Raw genomic sequence first — 20,370 nt, forward strand, 5'->3', positions numbered from 1 at the left:
TAGGTTTTCTGTCTTACCTTGAGGCTGCTGAAGCTGTTGCATCAGCTCTTTAAATTTTTCTGCAGCATTCTCCAAATCCATTTTGTTTACGGCTAACAACGCAGGCTTTGATAAAAGCTCCACTTTATATAGCTCCAACTCCTGTATGTGAAAAAGGATAATAATGAAACACAAGATCTGCAACATAGTCAACCAGGTAGGAATGCTGAAATATTGAGACACATTGTGTGACCATATCCCAAATTCAAATGAACAGTAAGAGATATACAACAGAATGTATGCCTACTCCAAACAAAACACATATTGTGCACCCTCCACAGCTCAGTATTTTCCAGGAGGTGTCAAGTAATTGAGAAGAAGCTCATAAAGAGTGGAAACTGAAGATCAACCGACACCAAAATATGACTATTCTTTCAAATGAATAATTCAAATGCAGATAGTAACTTGAAAATATTTTGATAAAAGCATTGTATTGCAGAAAGGAGGTTAAAAAGAATCAAATTTTTACTTTGGTAATAACAGTCTACACATTGAAAACAAGTTTTCCAAATATCCTGCATTACCAGTGTTTGGATTGATAAATATGGAACAGGAGAATGCACAATACCAAACTCAGAAATGAAATTACTCATCTAGGATGCCAAAAGGAATAGTACTCTGAATGTTATTCAGTACAAACTTGAATACTAGTTGCTAGTATGCAAATCCTTGGAGGAAAATAGGTAATGAATTATGCTGGCAGAAACACTATGTTCATAAAATGAAAAAGGGAAGTAAAATGTATACATGTGAAGCTGCTGTTTATTTGCAAATACACATTTCACCTACATATCCTGATTCAATATTCATAGGGTTGAGCTCCAGCAAAGATTTTGATAACTGGAAGAAGACCTGTGAAGTTGATCAACACCAATTACTGCTTTATGCCGTGGGCATCCTTCTGTAAAGCAGTCTTCACAGAGTAGTATGATTTTTATGTTATTTCCTTGCATTGGTGCAACAACTGGAAATAGCATAAAATCACACTACTCTGTCAGATCAATGAGGACTGACAACATCAGTAATGTTTAAGAAAGTACTTTAAAGTTTTATTTTCAGGTTTATTTACTTGTACCTACATCAATAAATTTGTGGCCAACCAAGTCATCTGGCTCCATGAATTTCCTTCTCAGAATACCCTTTTACCTAATTTTAGAGGAAAGGAGACTGAAGATCTTTCTATGCTTTTCTCCTGCAGAATCATCCTTTCTTTTTCCCAATTCTCAAATAATCCATTTTAAACTTTGATCCTACAGGAGATACAAAAATAATCTGCTTTTTTGTCTTACAACAAAGTAGGTGCTACAACATACACATGAACCTTCCCCAAATTTTTCACTGTTTTATGCTAAATTTTACAGCAATCCATAGTGAACCTCGTGCTATCAATATTTCCATTCACTGGCACTAGGATTAAATGAAACTATTTGGTACAGCTGTCAGAGCCAGGAAACAACAGAGTAGTCATAGAAGAGAGGATATGTCAGGAAGGTAGCTTCAGACTCAAGTTAAAGGCAACAGTCTTGGCTCCATCCCTCTCCCTCCTGTCTTCTCCTATCATTTTGGATCTCCCCCTCCCCCTCCCACTTTCAAATCTCTTACTAACTCTTCCTTCAGTTAGTCCTGACGAAGGGTCTCGGCCTGAAACGTTGACTGTACCTCTTCCTAGAGATGCTGCCTGGCCTGCTGCGTTCACCAGCAACTTTGATGTGTGTAGCAGGGCTTTTTAAAAATTCATCACAAGATTTGAGCTTCATTGACAAGGCTAGTTTTACTGAGCATCTATAGATTAAATTAAGAGGGTGTTGGTAAGATGCCTTCTTGGGGCACTTCAGTTGTTCCGGTGAAAATACTTTCACAGTTCTGCTGGGGAAAGAGATCCAAGATTTATAGCCAGCACTGATGAAAGAACAACAAAAAATGTTTAATTCACGAAGATGTGTCACCCAGAGAGGAATCTGCAGGTTGTGAGTTTCCCATTCAACTGCTATCTTTGTATGACACGGTGAGTGAAGTTGTGAGTTTGGAAAGAGAATTTGGTGCATTACAGCTGTGCATTTATTAACTAGTGAAGTGTGTCAGTAACAGAGGAAGGAACTAGTTAAAGGAGTGAGTACGATGCCAATCATGTAGGCTGCTATGTTCTGGATGGGGCTGAACTTCTTATGCATTTTTAAAGCTAAACTATCGAGACAAATAGAGAATATTCTTATATATTCTTGACTTATGCCTTGTAAATTGGTAAAAAGGCTTATAGAAGTTGGGAGGCAAGTCATATGCTATAGAATGCACAGCCCCTAATCTGCTCTTGTAGCTACTTTGTTTACAGGGCTGGTCCCTTTAGCTTTCTAGTTTACTGAAGCCCTCAGGATATTATGTGACAGAGTTCAGCATAGTTGAACGCCAAGCACAGGTGATTGGATTCTCTCATTAGAGAATGACACTGCCTGACATGTGTGGTGAAAATAATATTTGCCATTTAACAGACCATGCCTGAATGTTGTCTCTGCCTTTCTCAGTATAGACTTGGGTTATCTGAGGCCAGAAGTAAAGGAGTTTACTTACAGCTTGTTGCTAAAATAAAAGCTATATGTAACATGCGGTAAGGATTCACTGCTAATGTAATAGCTTCTCTGTAATCCTAGGAAGAGGTACAGGTTGACTGTACCGCTTCCTAGAGATGCTGCCTGGCCTGCTGCGTTCACCAGCAACTTTGATGTGTGTTGCTTGAATTTCTAGCATCTGCAGATTTCCTCATGTTTGCGTTTTTAGCTTCTCTGTAATGTTCACTACTGAGGTAACAGTTTCTCTGTAGCAGCAATGTTTGGGTTATGGCTGGAGATAACAGGACTATGGTTATGCATGTTAGCCAATCAGGATATTGTTGCTCTGTCTTGTGAATCTGGAAGGAGATTTTTCACGGGCTTTTGCTGGAGAGAGATGAGGAGCGAAGACGTGAAAGGAGAAATTTGGTAGACCGCCAGACAGGGCGGACTTGGAGCGAGAGTCTGAAGTGCAGCAACAATCAGAGGAGGTCAATGGTGGACGATCGACTTATCAGTGAGCTCCAACTTTGTGCAACAGACTGTTTAATAAGATTGGGCCCTTTTATTTTCTTTTTTTTTGTTTCTTTACTAACCATATAGTAAAAGTAAGAATTATAAAGCTTAATCGTTTAATCGCATATTGTGTACTGTTTGTTATTTCAGGGTACTGATTTATAACAGGGGACACATCACGCAGCATCCACCCAAACAAGATTCCTTAAGTTTGGCCGGGCTGGGGGCTATCACCCCCTATATTAAGCCGCTAGCCGAAGCAAGAGTTACAAATACAACATAAGGAATGGAGATCAAAATAATATTTTTAAATGTCAGATGGGTTGTAGATATACAGGACTGTACATTCAAATCAAAAACAATCTCAAACACTCTCTGGTTTATACTTCCCTTACAAAATTAGCTCACCTTTGTTAAAAGCTGAACAGCTTCAAATACATTTCTAAATGGTGTTTCAGATGAAAGTTGAAATCCAGTCACATCCACCTACACAGAATAAATTCAAAAAAAGGTATTGTAAGAACCATTCAAGTACTTTAATTTTATCATAATGCTGTCAGTAAAATAGATTTTCATTAAGTTTTAAAATTTAAAAATGGATGACATATCAGCTGAGGTATAAAAATACTGGTCATCTTTCAACAAAGTTTAGAGTCCCCTGTTTATGCACTAGAGGAATTCTACAGTTTAAGATTTTTTAAATTTCATGAAGACATTCAAATAAGCACTTGCTCAGTGGTCAATGTCATAATTACAACTTCTGACATTATGATCTGAGACTTTAATAAAACAGGAGTAGTTATAGACCTGTTTGCAACCACACAGGTTTGACTCCTGATACAATGCTTTCAAGACTGCCATTAATGACAAAACAGCATACCATAATTTACGGATTAAGTATATATAAAGATGAATCATTTTCTCATTACTCTAGTGGTGGGTATGGAATCAGGATTTTCAGATGAAAAAGCAGTTTGAGAAAACAAGTAAAAAAAGTCATGCTGTTTTCATCAGTGTCAAATACAGTGAGCAAAAACATTACACATCTAGAGAGAGAATTATATAAGAAAATAAAACAAAAATTAGTTTCTTACTCACCACATAAAGAAGTTGCTTGGTCCTCTCTACATGTTTAAGAAACCTGTGACCCATTCCTTTATTTAGGTGTGCACCTTCAATCAAACCAGGCAGATCTGCTACTGACACCTGTTACAATAAACACTTTGTACTTTACACACAATTTACAATTTATATATAGCAAGTTTGAAACATAAAGAGCTAATTTTAAACTATATTTGAAAATGTGCTATTTCTAATTTCTGGCCTCACACAAATACATGACAGAAAAATTTCCAGCAGTGTTTGGGTAATGCAGGCAACATTGATAAGGTTACAGTTCTCTTAACTTTGAAAAAGTAATTGTGATCCAATCAATTCTCTTGCTTTCACATTTTTATGATAGAAAAATAAATGTCAAAATTCAACGTGGACTATTCAAAGAGAATTGCAGAGGTGCCTCAATTTCCGTGATCCCTAGGACACCTCGGTATTAGTAATCACACACCTGGAAGATATTTGGTTAATGTCAGATGTTGTTGACAAAGCATCCATCTAGACAAGTGGCAAGTATTCCTTCAAATTCCTGAGAATGAATTACTCAGTTTGAATATCCATAAAACCATTAAGTCATAGGAGCAGAATTAGGCCATTTGGCCCATCAAGTCTACTCCACCATTCTATCATAGTTGATTTATTATCTCTCTCCAGCCTACTCTCATGATCATATGGCTAATCCAAGTTAGCTCATCAAATATGGCATCCACAAGATCTATGTTGGTCTTGTAGTGACAAACCTACACATAAAACATAGAACACTACAGCTCAGTACAGGCTCTTCAGCCACTATATTATGCCATCTTTTTTAACTTACTCCAAGATCAATCTCACTCTTCTCTCCCACATAGCCCTCCATTTTTCTCTCATCAACGTGCCTACTAAAAGTGGCTGTTCCCCTCAATCACAGGTGCATTGATTTTGGATACTGTTCAGAGGTATCACCTACCAGGGGAAAGCTGCAGCGACAAGGTCTCTGTTACTGAGTTTAGCCCTGTGGTCCAGAAAGGAGGGGGAAGAAGAGGATTGCAGTGGTGATTGGGGAATCAATAGCTAGGGCAGCAGACATGAAATTCTATGGATGAGAAAGTAACACCCAGAAGAGATAGTATGTTGTCTACCAGATGCCAGTGTTAGGGGACATCTCAGATCATGTCCACAGCATTTTTAAAGGGGCGGATGAGCAGCCAGAAATTATGATACATATTTGTAGCAACAACACAGGTAGGAAAAGGGATGAGGTCTTAAAGAGAGAATATAGGGAGCAAAGCAGGAAGCTGAAAAGCAGGACCTCAAGGGTAGTAATCTCTGGATTGCTGTCTGTGCCATGTGCCAGTGAGGGTAAGAATAGGAAGATTTGGCAGATGAGTGTGTGGCTGAGAATTTGGTGCAGGAGTGGTTTTCAGATTTGTGAACCATTGGGACCGCTTCTGGGGAAAGTAGGACCTGAACAAAAAGAACAGGTTACACCTGAACTCGAAGGGCACCAATATCCTTGCAGGCAGATTTGCTAGAGTTGTTGGGGAGGGTTTAAACTCATTCGGCAGGAGAATGGGAACCAGAGTGATAGGTCAGAGAATGCGGCAATTGGTATACAAGGAGATGCAGCGTACAGAGACTGTGAGGAAGGATAGCAGTTGATAGATCAAAATTGCAGTCTTTGGTATGGGCTGAAGTGTATCTGTTACATGCAAGTATTAGGAACAAGGGTGATGAACTTAGAGCTTGGGTCAGTACATAGAACGAAAACATTCTGGCCATTACAGAGACTTGGCTGTCACAAAGGCATGAATGGCTGCTGGATATTAGATGTTTTAAAAGGGACAGAAAGGGAGGTAAAAAAAAGGTAGGGGAGTGATATTGCTAATCAGGGACAGTGTCATAGCTGCAGAAAAGGAGGACGTTGTAAAGAGAATGTCTAAGTCAGTGTGGGTGGAAGTCAGACACAGGAAGGGAGTAAACACTCTACTGGGAATATTCTATGGACCCCCCCACCCCACCCCACCAATAACAACAGATCTGGAGGCAGATTTCAGAAATGTGCAAAAATAACAGGGTTGTTCTCATGGGTGACTTCCCTAATTTCCCTAATACTGATTGACACCTTATTAGTGCAAAAGGTTTAGATGGGCCAGAATTTGTCAAGGAAGGTTTCCTGACACAATATGTAAGATAGACAACTATAGGAGAAGCCATACTAGATCTAGTACTAAGCAAGGAACACACAAAATACGTACATTTAAGATGCTAAAATAATTAAATGCCTTATTTTATCAATAAAATATCACATTACCAATATTTTTGTTTAAAAAGACAAATGCTATGTTTCATTACCCATAATTATTAGTCTTCTCCCATAATTATTGCCACTATTTTCATCAAGGATAATAATATTGTAGTACAGAGAGAACAGAGTGAGACCATCAGGAAAATAATGCTTAGCCCACTGCTCTACTCTCTAAATACACATGACTGTGTGGCTAGGCATAGCTCAAATACCATCAACAAATTTGCTGACGATACAACCATTGTTGGTAGAATATCAGGTGGTGACGAGAGGGTGTACAGGAGTGATATACGCCAACTAGTGGAATGGTGCTGCAGCAACAACCTGGCTCTCAATGTCAGTAAGACCAAAAGAGCTGATTGTGGACATCAGGAAGGGTAAGTCAAAGGAACACATACCAATCCTCATAGAGGGATCAGAAGTGGAGAGAGTGAGCAGTTTCAAGTTTCTGGGTATCAAGATCTCTGAGGATCTAACCTGGCCCCAACATATTCATGTAGTCAGAAAGAAGGAAAGGCAGCAGCTATACTTTATTAGGAGTTTGAAGCGATTTGGCATGTCAACAAATACGCTCAACAACTTCTATAGTTGTACCGTGGAGAACATTCTGACAGGCTGCATCACTGTCTGGTATGGAGGGGCTACTGCACAGGACCAAAAGAAGCTGCAGAAGGCTGTAAATCTAGTCAGCGCCATTTGGGCACTAACCTACAAAGTACCCAGGACATCTTTAGGAAGCGGTGTCTCAGAAAGGTAGCGTCCATTATTAAAGACCTCCAGTACCCAGGTCATGCACTTTTCTTACTGTTACCATCAGGTAGGAGGTACAGAAGCATGAAGACACACACTCAGCAATTCAGGAACAGCTTCTTCCCCTCTGCCATCCGATTCCTAAATGGACTTTGATGCTTTGGACACTACCTCACTTTTTTTAAATATACAGTATTTCTGTTCTTGCACATTTTTAAATAATTATTCAATATACATAATTGATTTACTTGTTTATTTATTATTGTTTTATTTATTATTTTTTTCTCTCTCTACTAAATTATATATTGCATTGAACTGCTGCTGCTAAGTTAACAAATCTCACGATTTCACATCACATGCTGGTGATAATAAACCTGATTCTGATGACAAAAATATTAATGACTGCACTGTGAGGAAACAAAGCAAATACATAAAAGATTGTGAACATCATAAACATGTATTATATTATGGATGAATATATACCTCTCTGTTCTATTTGCCAATTACTAAAATAAGGGTAATGTGCATTGGAATTTTTTATTCTTTATGACAAGGGGGCCATTCAGACCATCGAGCCTTAGCCAGTTCTCAAGCAATTCCATCCTTTCTCTTATTTGCTTGTTACCTATTCTTTCACCCATTCACTAACAAATCATCTTCCTCATCATCCACCTATACTCAAGGCAATTCACTAACGTGGCCAATTACCTAGTATGTTATGGAGCCTTAGAGAAAAACATGACCTTCAGTTCGAGTCTGTGGTTATCATTAACTGCCCATTTATATTAATCTTAATTTTTATTCTCCCCCCCCCCCCTTTTCATCCAGTCCCTCCAGACTCTACCATTCATCTACCAACCCCCCACCCCATGTCTTTGGGATGTGGGAGGAAATTGGGGAAACACAAGCAGTCATGAAAGAATGTGCAAACTGACAACACTGCAGCTAAGAACTGAAGCCATGAGACAGCTCAACTCTCTACAGCATTACAGTGCCACCACAGACATCCCATCCTGCAAAAACTCATTTCAGGGACGTAGCACCATCAATTTGCGGGAGACTGCCAGAACTTCCGGGAGAGGTGGGATGTCTGCAATAGAGTAGCTCCTTAGCAGCTAGTCAGCTAGTTTAAATAATATTAGCTACGCTAATGAACAAATGATACCTGTTAAACTCACCTCAACATGTCTATTACAATCTTAACCCACCATGGGCAATAGAAAAGTCACTATTGCAAACAGTGCAGCAAGCAACACTGTCATTATTTTTGACCCCTATTAGGCAGCGGTACACTTTAGTGTAGTCTGGGGTGACGTACACTTTATATTTGTTTTTGGAACACTCTGCCATGGCGTGCTCTCACTCTCTCGCTCGCGTTCTCTCTCTCTCTCTCGTGGTCGCTCGCGCGCTCTCTTGCACTCTCGCTTGCTTTCTCTCGCGCGCTCTCTCTCTCGTGGTCGCTCTCGCATTCTCTCTTGCTTTCTCTCGCTCGCTTGCTCTCAAAAAAATTGATTTCCGTGATATTGTATATAATTTGCGGGCATCAGGGAGCCACTATTCATATGCGGGAGACTCCCGGAACTTCCGGGAGAGGTGGGATGTCTGCAACCAGATTCTATATATTGAAACATTTGCTAAAAAAAATAGGTCTTATTATTTGTGTTGTACATTCTCTGGGCTGACGCAGCTAAATTTCTAGCAACGACCCCCTTCCCTAATTTCCTGTGTAAAAAATTCTGATTAAATCAAAAAAGCGCAGTCTCGTATTTTCTGCTCCATCATGAAATGAACATAAATGATTCAATTCTCACCTGTTTGTAATCACTGTATAATAGCGTTCCAATTTCTGGTTTCAAAGTAGTGACTAAAGATTAAAGCAGAACACACGTAAACAAAAAAAAACTTTAAAAAAGATATAGACACAAGTATAGAGAGTGATGGAAGAGGAAGAGCTCTTTAGGAGAATCTTTACATGTGAGTTAGGCTGAAGAGCTGTTAGAATATGACAGCTGGATTCCAGACTACATTCTTTTGGGAAAAGAAATTTCGCTTGGTGCTCAAAGTGGAAGACAACATAGGGAAGATCAGTTAGCCCACATAGCCTGTCCCAAATAAATTACTTTGAAAACAAATTTATTTTCATGTTATACCACAACATTGAATGAGTCCACAGCAACAACATATTCAATATAAACCGCATGCAAAACTGACTGGAAGAGCAAAAATGAAAACTACCTTCTATGTACTTATATATAATTATACATTTGAATCATATTCTGGGTTTAACTTTGTTGAATAGTATACCACAAACAAATATGTCTGATAATGTGTCTACATTTGCCTTTTGACATTAGACCATAATGCGGTACTGTGCAAAAGACTTAGGCACATACAGTGGCATGCAAACGTTTGGGCACCCCTGGTCAAAATTTCTGTTACTGTGAATAGCTAAGCGAGTAAAAGATGGACTGATTTCCAAAAGGCATAAAGTTAAAGATGACACATTTCTTTAATATTTTAAGCAAGAAAATGTTTTTATTTCCATTGTTACATACCTCATGGATGTCTTGTGACTGTCTTATGACCATGATGTAGAGTGTCTTATGAGCATCATGTCATGATGTAATATTCCCGCCAGTGAGGTCACATGATGACCTGTTCTCAACAGGTACATAAAGGAGACCCTTGATGTGACGCAGTTAGTTTTCAGTTTAGTTTTGTGTTAGACACTCCATTTTGCTGCGTATTTGGCTTATAACGCAGTTTTGTTTTAAAGTAGAATTCTACTTTCTATTGTAAGTAGTATTGGAGAGTGAAGACCTTACCAAAGTACAGGAATTCGCCGAGTCAAGTAACGCTGATATCGTTTGGCGGTTTTGGAGAGGATCAACTTTTATTGAATCTTCGTTCAAGAAAAAGTGACCTGCAACTGAGATATCCCCTGCTAAACTAGGAAGGATAGTGTAGTGTCTATTCTCCTGAGGAAGAGGTCAGTTCCTTTAAACCGTTTCATTTCTGTCATTGTGAATCCTGCGGACAAGGCAGGTTCCGGCTGGGATCAGCAGTAATGTGACGCCTTCGGGGAATTCTTTATTTCAGGAAAGTCTCTCCTAATTGACTGCATAAATCTCTTGGACTTTCAAATTTATCATTCTAAGAACTGTGTTAGAATTTGCCACTTTAAGAACTGTTTTTGCATTTACCCTTTTAAGAACTGTTCCAGAGTTGCCATATAGCAGTTAACTTCTGGTTAAGTTAGTTGTTTAAATACATTTCGCTATTTTTGAGCAGAGTTTAATAATGTTTGTTTGTTTTTATAAAACCTGACTCAATTCTAGATTCATTGTTGCCGGTCACGTGGCACCATCTTTTACAGTTTCAAAATAACGAAAAAAGGAAAAGGGCCCGAAGCAAAAGTTCGGGCACCCTGCATGGCAGTACTTAGTAGCACTCCCTTTGACAAGTATCACAGCTTGTAAACACTTTTTGTAGCCAGCTAAGAGTCTTTCAATTCTTGTTTGGGGGATTTTTGCCCATTCTTCCTTGCAAAAGGCTTCTAGTTCTGTGAGATTCTTGGACTGTCTTGCATGCACTGCTCTTTTGAGGTCTATCCACAGATTCTTGATGATGTTTAGGCCAGGGGACTGTGAGGGCCATGAAAAAACCTTCAGCTTGCGCCTCTTGAGGTAGTCCATTGTGGATTTTGAGGTGTGTTTAGCTTCATTATCCCGTTGTAGAAGCCATCCTTTTTTCATTTTCGGCTTTTTTTTAAGATTATGAGAACACTCAGTACTCTTTTATTGTCATTTAGAAATGCATACATGCATTCAGAAATGATACAATGTTTCTCTGGAGTGATAGCACAGAAAATAGGACAGACCAAAGACTAACACTGACAGAACCACATAATTTTTTTTACAGACAGTGTGATGTTTGCTTCCAGAATTTGCTGGTATTTAATTTAATTCATTCTTCCCTCTACCAGAAAATGTTCCCCATGCCACTGGGAATGAAGCACGGGGGTGGATCGATCATGCTTTGGGCATGCCTTAACCACTTGGCCACGTGCCCAACACAAAAAGATCCACACTCTCTGGCTAAAGAAATTCCTCCTCATCTCTGTTCTAAAAGGATGTGCCTCTATTCTAAGGCTGTGTCCTCTGGTCCTAGACTCTCCCACCATAGGAAACATCCTCTCCACTTCTACTCTATCTCGGCCTTTTGATGCTCAATAAGTTTCAATGAGATTCTGAATTCCAGCAAGTACAGGCCCAAAGCCTTAAATCACTGCTCAAGTGATAACCCTTTCAGTCCCAGAATCATACTCATGAAACTCCCCTGAACCCTCTCCAATACCAGCACATCCTTTCTTAAATAAGTAGCCCAAAACTGCTCCAAGTGTGGCCTCACCAGTGCCTTATATAGCCTCAGCATTACATCCTTGCTTTTATATTCTAGTCCTCTTGAAATGAATGCTAACACCGATTCAACGTGAAAATTAACCTTCAGGGAATCCTACACGAGGACTCCCAAATTCCTTTGCACCTCAGATTTTTAAATGTTCTCATTTAGAAAATAGTCTATGCTTTTATTCCTTCTTCCAAAGTAAACAACTACGTACTTCCCGACACTGTATTACATCTGCCACTTCTTTGCCTATTCTCCTTTTGCAGACTCTGTTTCCTCAACACTACACGCCCCTCCACCTATCTTCATATTGTCCTCAAACTTGGGTGGCCACAAAGCCATCAATTTCAACATGGAAATTGTTGACATACAACATAAAAAGAAGTGGTCCCAACACAGATCCCTGCGGTACACCAGTAGTCATTGGCAGCCATTCTGAAAATGTTCCTTTCATTCCCACCCTTTGCCTCCTGCTAATCAGCCAGTGCTCTATCTGTGCTAGTATCTTTCCTGTAATATCCTGGGCTGTTATTTCATTTAGCAGCCTCATGTGCGGCATCTTGTCAAAGGCCTTCTGAAAATCCAAGTATAAAACATTTGCTAATTCTCCTTTGTCAGTCCTACTTGTTATATCTTCAAAAAATTCCAACAGATCTGTCAGGCAAGATTTTCCTTAAAGAAGCCATGCTGGTTTCACCTATTTTGCATGCGCCTCCAATTACCCCAAAACCACATCCTTAACAATCGGATCCACTATCTTCCCAACCACTGATCGTCCGACTAACTGGCCTATAATTTCCTTTCATTTGCCTCCCTCCCTTTATGAAGAGTGGAGTGACATTCACAATGTTCCAGTCCTCTGGAACCATGCCAGAATCTATTGATTCTAGAAAGATCATTATTAATGCCTTCACAATCTCCAGCTACCTCTTTTAGAACCCTAGGGTGTACTCCAACAGGTCCAGGTGATTTATCTACCTTCAGACCTTTCAGTTTCCCAAGCGTCATCACCCTAGCAAAAGCAACTGCACTCACTTCTGCCCCTTGACGCTCTCAAACTTCCAGCATACTTGTAGTGTCTTCCACAGTGAAGACTGTTGCAAAATATTTATAAAGTTCATCCGCCATTTCCTTGTCCCTTGTTACTATCTCTCCAGTGTCATTTTCCAGCGGTCGAATATTTAATCCTGCCTCTCTTTTCACATATCAGAAAAAAATAAGTATAATTCTTAAATTATTGTCTAGCTTATCTTCATATTTCATTTTCCCCCACATGGGTTTTCTAGTTGCCTTCTGTTGGTTTTTAAAAATTTTCCGATCCTCTTAACTTTGCACTAATTTTTGTTCTATTATATGCCCTCTCTTTTGCTTTTATGTTGGCTTTGACTTCCCTTGTCAGCCACAGTTGCTTCATCCTGCTTATGGAATACCTCTTCTTCTTTGGGATACTATCCTGTGCCTTCCAAATTGCTCCCAAAAACTCTGGCCTTTGCTGTTCTGACGTCATCCCTGCTAATGTCCCCTTTCAAATCAACTTTGACCAGCTCCCCTCTTATGCCTCTGTAATTCTCTTTACTTCACTATAATACTGATACATCTGACTTTAGCTTCTCTCTCTCAAATTGCAGGGTGAATTTTATATTATGACCACTGTTTCCTAAGGGTTCCTTTACCTTAATCTCCCTAATCATATTCAGTTCATTACACAACACCCCATCCAGAATTGCTGATCCCCCAGTGGACTCAACCACAGGCTACTCCAAAAAGCCATTTCAGAGGCATTCCACAAATTCTCTCTCTTGAGATCCAGCATCAGCTTGATTTTCCCATTCTATCTGCATACTGAAATCCTCAATAACTCATGTAACATTGCCTTCTTGACATGTTTTTTCTATCTCCTGCTGTACTTGTAGATCACATCCTGGCTACTGTTCAGAGGCCTGTAAATAATTTCCATCAGGGTCTTCCTACCCTCTCACTTTCTTAACCTCTACCCATAAGGATTCTACATCTTCCAATCCTATATCACCTCTTTCTAATTTCATTTTTTACCAGTACAGCCAATCTTCCTCCTCTGCCCACCTGCCCGTCTTTTCAATACATTGTGTATTGCAGGTGTATTACATTTGGGGATATTAAGCTTCCAACTACAATCGTCTTTCAGCCATGACTCCGTGATACCCGTGCATTCAAATATAAAACCTTCGGTCTTGTGTTTGTCACCCTTTTCAATTTTGCCCCCTTTAACATTGCAGCTCATCCCACTGACTACAATTTTGCCCTAGCACCTGCCTGTCCTTCCTGACAGCTTCATTATACCCTTCCTCTGCTTGTAAACCAGTACTCCTCACACTCCGGTTCCTATCCCCCTGCCAAGTTAGTTTAAACCCTTCCCAACAGCACTAGCAAATCTGCCTGCAAGGATATCGGTCCCCCTCAGTTTTAGGTGTAGCCCATCCCTTCTGTACAGGTCGTACTTTCCCCAGAGGATCCCAATAAATCTGAAACCAGTGCCCAAGTACTGTATACAAGATGCTTTTGAAAGGATAAGATTGAAATAATGACACTGGGGCTTCTAACAGAAAACAAAATGCCCCTTTATTCACATTCAAATCAAGGAAGCAACAGAGGAAGTCTTAAAGGAAGGCACAAATAGAAGGGGAAAATCCAAAAATAAATATCTTCAACGGATTATACTTACATGGATAATCTGCAATTTTTGGTTTTGCATGAGACAATTTGCTCAATAGTGTAGATTTCCCAGCATTTGGAAACCTGGAATTAATAGAAATAAATTTATGAACTTAAGACATAACTTAAAATATACAATCCATAAAGTTTTAATCAATCTGCTAAAGTCAGTCCAGTATTAAGGTGCATAATAAAAAAATCAGAAGATTTAAATGATTAAGACCAAATTCAATGACATAATGATACCTGACATTCAATGTAGCTCTTTCAAGTAAATGAAACTAAACAATTAGAAGTTCAATAATGTTATTACTTCAGCTTCAGAGCAGCTTTTACATTTTGATTATTCTGCATTTCAATTTGCATTAACATTTTGTAAAGAGAATCCTCTCCATTATCAATGCTATTCGTGTACACAACAAATATTGTGCTGATAATTTACAGCAGACAGCAAATGTTTGTAATTATAATAGAGGAAATTTGACATCAACTTCAGCAATGCAGATAAATCAAAAACCCACTCTTACAGGATGTGTTTTAAACATTTTCCATTAATCTGCAGAAATTTATGAATTGATGAGAACTCTCATTTTTAAGCAAGTTTTCTCAATGCGACCTTTGTTGTATGAAGTATAACTTAATTTTAAATGACATATCAAACCATAGAAACTATCTAGCAAACCCTCAGATCCTGAGCAGGAGTGGATTTCTGGTTTTATTTTCATGTGGCTATATTGCCCAAGACATTGTTAAATTTCCTCCTAAATACAACCATCTTATCCAGTAGATGGTCAACAATTTTATCACTTACAAGAAAAAAAAATGAAGTTTGCTAGTAGTACATCATTTTTGTCATAATTGTTATAAAATCATAAAATATAGGAGCAGAATTACATCATTCAGCTCATTGAGTCTGCTTCTCCATTCAATCATGGCTGATATTTATATTTCTTTTCTCAACACCATTCTCCTGTCATCTGCCGCCAAGTCTAAACCCTTTTACCAATCAGGAACCTATTCATTTCTGCTTTAAATACACATATTACATAGCCTGCAAGGACTCTGTGGCAAAACAAAATTCCATAGACTCACCACCCTTTGACCGAAGAAATCACACATCTCAGTTTTAAAGGGACATAACTCTATAATGAGGCTGTGCCCTTGGATCCCAGACTCACCTATGGTTTTCAGTAGGTTTCATTTTGATCCACCCTCATCCTTCCGAATTCTATTGAGTACAGGTCCAGAGTCATCAAACATTCGTCATACATTATGTCTTTCATTCCTGGGATCATTGTTGTGAACCTCCTGTGGACCCCTCTCCAGGACTAGTACATCTTTCTTTCGATAACTGCTCAGACCAATGCTTCACAAAGCCTCAGCAGCACATCTTTGCTTTTATATTCTAATTCTCTCAAGACAAATGCCTTTCTTACTACCAGCTCAACCTGCAAGTTAACCTTAAGGGAATCCCAGACTGGAACTCCCAAGTCCCTTTATGCCTCCGATTTCTGAATTCTACTCCAACTAAAAACAAAGTTTACACCTTTTCTCTTCCTACCACAATATATAATCTTACACATCTCTATCTGTTTTCCATCTGCATTTCTTTGCCCACTCTTCTGAACTGTCCAAGTCTTTCTGTAGACTTTGTGCCTCTACACCACCACCCATCTTTGTATTGTTTGCAAACTTGGTCATGATGCTATCAGTTCCTTCATCAAGATCATTAATGATTATATATGTAAGCATCATGTATTTGAAGATAAACTTTGTGGTCCCAATACTAACCTCTAAGGAATTCCACTTATCACTGGCAGCCATCTTGAAAAGTACTCCAGATAAAAGAGATTATTGGTAGGGAACATAAAAACAGATGAAACAGAAATAGGAATTGCCTATATGGTCCATCAAGACTGATTGGCATTTAAAATCATAGCTGATTTTCCACCTTCAATCCAATTTTCTGTCTTACCCTACATCTCTGGATTAACAGTCCAAATATTTATTGATTTCAACTTGAAAATGCACAATGATTAAGCAACCATAGGCCTCTGGAAACCATAATTCCAGATTTATAACGTCTGAAGCAACTACTAATTGGCATACCTTTTACATGGGAGTATAACTATAGTTCTAGACACTCAATATGAGGAAGCATCTTTTCGTTGCCACCCTATTAATCCTATTAGAGATAATATTTTCTTTGTTCCATCACCATAATTGGAAAATGTGAATTTTCCTCCGAGTATCTCAGTCAAATAAAACATATAGATTATTTTAGACTATGAGGACACTCAGTCCTCATTTATTGTCATTTAGAAATGCATGCATTAAAAAATGATATAATGTTCCTCCAGAAAGTTATCACAGAAACCAATCCATGTACCAAGAAACCATGTACCAATCTTGCAATTATTTTAATGATAAAAATAGGATTATGTATGAAGATCAAGATAATCACTAAAATTACAATAAGCTTGTATCCCACTCAAGGAACGTATGACAGATGTTATATGCTACTAACATTATTGTTTCCGTGGTATTGTTGATAGATTAACAACTATGACTTACCCAATCAATCCAACATTTGCTACCAGCTTCAAATCCATTCTTATGATTCCACCTTGGCCCTTAGAAGGCAGAAAGTTAGTCCTAAATGATCCGCCATGACCACCCTGGGCTACAATTAACCGATCCCCTGTTCGGTTCAGTTCACCTGGAGAAGAAAAACAACTTCAAATATTTAGAATAGCAACTGCAATTGTAACCATTAAAAAAAAATCACTAATCTAACATTCTGGATCAAAAGGTAGAGGTAATTAGATGCAAACAAAAATTTCAGCAGCATCCAAAAGCCAAAAAAATCCAAAAGCAAGCAGGCTTTTCCCCCACATTCAAGTAGGCTTTTCTCACTGAGATTGGGTGCCCCTGGAACCAGGGGTAATGGGTAAGCTGAAAGGTTCCTACCTGATGGTAGCATTTGGACAAGAACTTTTAGGATGGGGAACAGCTTCTTCCCCCAGGCTGTAAGACTACTGAACTCCCTCCCAACACCCAGGTCTCATCACATATGAAGTGCCAGTGTGTCATAAATGCACCTTATTATTTGTTAATTAATTTGTAATATTATTTTTGTGTTGTGTATGCACGAGTTATATGTACTGTGTTGTGCACCTTGGTCCAGAGGAACACCATTTCCTTTGGCAGTATACATGTGTATGGTTGAACAACAATAAACTGAACTTTAACTTAAACTTCAAGTTTAACTTAAAGCAGCTTCAAGTTCTTCAGCATCAACATCTCAGAGGATCTATCTTGGGCCCAACACAATGATACAATCACAAAGAAGACATGCCAGCGGCTCTACTTGATTAAGAGTTTGATGGGGTTGGATATGTCACCGAAGTCTCTTGTAAATTTCTACAGATGTACCATGGAGAGTATTCTGACTGGTTGTATCACTGGTGCGGTGGCTCCAATGCGCAGAATCAAAGGCGGCTTCAGAAAGTTGTGCACTATGCCAGTTCCATCATGGGCATAGCCCTCCCTATCACTGAGAAAATCTTCACGATGCAGTGCCTCAAGGAAGTGGTATCCTTCATTAAGGACCTTCACCATTCGGGAGATACCCTCTTCTTGGTATTACCAGCAGCGAGGAAGTATAAGGGCCTGAAGATCCATTCTCAAAGATTTAGAACACCTTCTTCACCTCCACCATAAGATTTCTGAACAGTCCCTGAACATTACTTCATTATTCCTCTATTGAACTACTTAATTTTGTAACTTACAGTAATTTTTATGTTTGCACTATATTACTGCCACAATACTGCAAATTTCATGACACAAGTCAGTGATAATAAACCTCATTCTGATTATTTTGAGTATCTTTGCATTCTGATCACTACACATACTGATTTCTCAGAGGTGGTGTTGGATCTTTTGAAGAATATTAAGGTGGATGCCCCCATGGCCTGATTGGATCTATCCCAGTTTATTGAGAGCAGTAAAGAGAAGATTGTTGAAGTCTTGACAGAGATCTTTGTATCCTCTTTAGTCATAGGCAAGTTTTCAGAGGACTAAGGAATAGCCAGTTTTGTTCATTTGTTTAAGGAGAGCAGTAGCAACCAAGAAACTGGAGGCCACTGAGTCTTTTATTAGTGGTAAGGAAATTACAGAAGATGATTCTTAGGATCAGGACTTAATCATCTCTAAGAAAAGTGTGTACCAATTTGAAATAGTCAGCATAGCTTTGTGCAGGGGAGGCTATGTCTTACAAATGGAGTTACTTTAAGGAAATAACAAAGATGATTGGATTCTGGTAAGGCAGTAGTTGTCTACATGGGCCTTAATGAATCATTCAATACAGTCTCCTCATGGTTGGCTGATCCACCAGATTAAAACACATAGTATCCACAGAGACTTGGTAGCTGGAACATAGAATTGACTTGGCCATAGAAGACAGAAGTTAAGTGTGGAAGGTCATTATTCTGACCAGGAGCCAATGACCATTAATATTCCATAGCAATCAGTGCTATATCCTTTGTTGTTAATGACCTGGATGATAATGTAGATAATATGATTAGTCATTTTCCACAAGAGATGAGAACTGAGAAGGTAGCCCAAGGATACAGTGGGATACAGATCATCTGGAAAGTTGGGAACAGTGATGGCAGATGGAACTTATTCAGATAAGTATGAGATAATGCACTTTGGGAAGTTAAATTCTGTAGGACAAAGCTTGCAGAGAGAATTAGGCCAGTTAGAAGAGTGGGCTGAAAGATGGCAGATGGAGTTTAATGCTGATAAGTGTGAGGTGCTACATTGTAGGACTAATCAAAATAGGACATACATGGTAAATGGTAGGGCATTGAAGAATGCAGTAGAACAGAGTGATCTAGGAATATTGGTGCATAGTTCCCTGAAGGTGGAATCTCATGTGGATAGGGTGGTGAAGAAAGCTTTTGGTATGCTGGCTTTTATAAATCAGAGCATTGAGTATAGGAGTTGGGATGTAATGTTAAAATTGTACAAGGCATTGGTAAGGCCAAATTTGGAGTATTGTGTACAGTTCTGGTCACCGAATTATAGGAAAGATGTCAACAAAATAGAGAGAGTACAGAGAAGATTTAATAGAATGTTACCTGGCTTTCAGCACCTGAGTTACAGAGAAAGGTTGAACAAGTTAGGTCTTTATTCTTTGGAGCATAGAAGGTTGAGGAGGGACTTGATAGAGATATTTAAAATTATGAGGGGGATAGATAGAGTTGACGTGGATAGGCTTTTTCAATTGAGAGTAGGGGAGATTCAAACGAGGACATGTGTTGAGAGTTAGGGGGCAAAAGTTCAGAGGTAACACGAGAGGGAATTTCTTTACTCAGACAGTGGTGGCTGTGTGGAACGAGCTTCCAGTAGAAGTGTTAGAGGCAGGTTCGATATTATCATTTAAAGAAAAATTGGATAGGTATATGGACAGGAAAGGAATGGAGGATTATGGGCTGAGTGCAGGTCGGTGGGACGAGGTGAGAGTAAGTGTTCGGCACGGACTAGAAGGGCCGAGATGGCCTGTTTCTGTGGTATAATTGTTATATGGTTATATGGTTATAGAGTAAATGGCAAGAACCTTGGAGTGTTGATGCAAGGAAAGGTTATGGCATTAAGTATATAAGTTGGTAGCAAATCAAGTTGCTGCTCAATTAAAACAGGTTAGGCCCCATATGGAGTACTGCGTGCAGTTCAGTTCTAGCTATCATGTAACAGGAAGAATTTGGGGGCTTTGCAGAGGACGTAAAAGAGGTTTGTTAGGATGTTACTGGGATTGGAGAATACAAGCTAGAAAGAGAGACTGGGCAAACTTGGATTGTTTTCAGCATCCTGGAGGCTGGAGGCTGAAGGCTGACTTGACTTGCGCAGGTGGATCCTTGATTTCCTCACTTGCAGACCCCATTTAGTTTGGATTGGCAACAACACCTCCTTCACAATCTCCATCAGCACAAGTGCACCACAAGGCTATATGCTTAGCTG

General features: G+C 39.1%; 1 protein-coding gene across 1 annotated transcript in view; it reads right to left on the bottom strand.

The window, feature by feature from the left end:
• The window catches only part of LOC140195456 (GTP-binding protein 10-like), a 42,239-nt gene that overhangs the window by 7,100 nt on the left and 14,769 nt on the right, over nt 1-20,370 (bottom strand). The window contains exons 4-9 of the mRNA XM_072253772.1: nt 16,921-17,065; nt 14,357-14,430; nt 9,060-9,112; nt 4,197-4,304; nt 3,507-3,584; nt 18-141 (exon numbers count right to left, since the gene is read on the bottom strand). Of these exons, the coding sequence (XP_072109873.1) occupies nt 18-141; nt 3,507-3,584; nt 4,197-4,304; nt 9,060-9,112; nt 14,357-14,430; nt 16,921-17,065 (582 nt within the window). The remainder of the gene's footprint in view (nt 1-17; nt 142-3,506; nt 3,585-4,196; nt 4,305-9,059; nt 9,113-14,356; nt 14,431-16,920; nt 17,066-20,370) is intronic.

The sequence above is a fragment of the Mobula birostris genome, chromosome 3 (genome assembly GCF_030028105.1).
Source record: "Mobula birostris isolate sMobBir1 chromosome 3, sMobBir1.hap1, whole genome shotgun sequence".
Lineage (NCBI taxonomy): Eukaryota > Metazoa > Chordata > Chondrichthyes > Myliobatiformes > Myliobatidae > Mobula > Mobula birostris.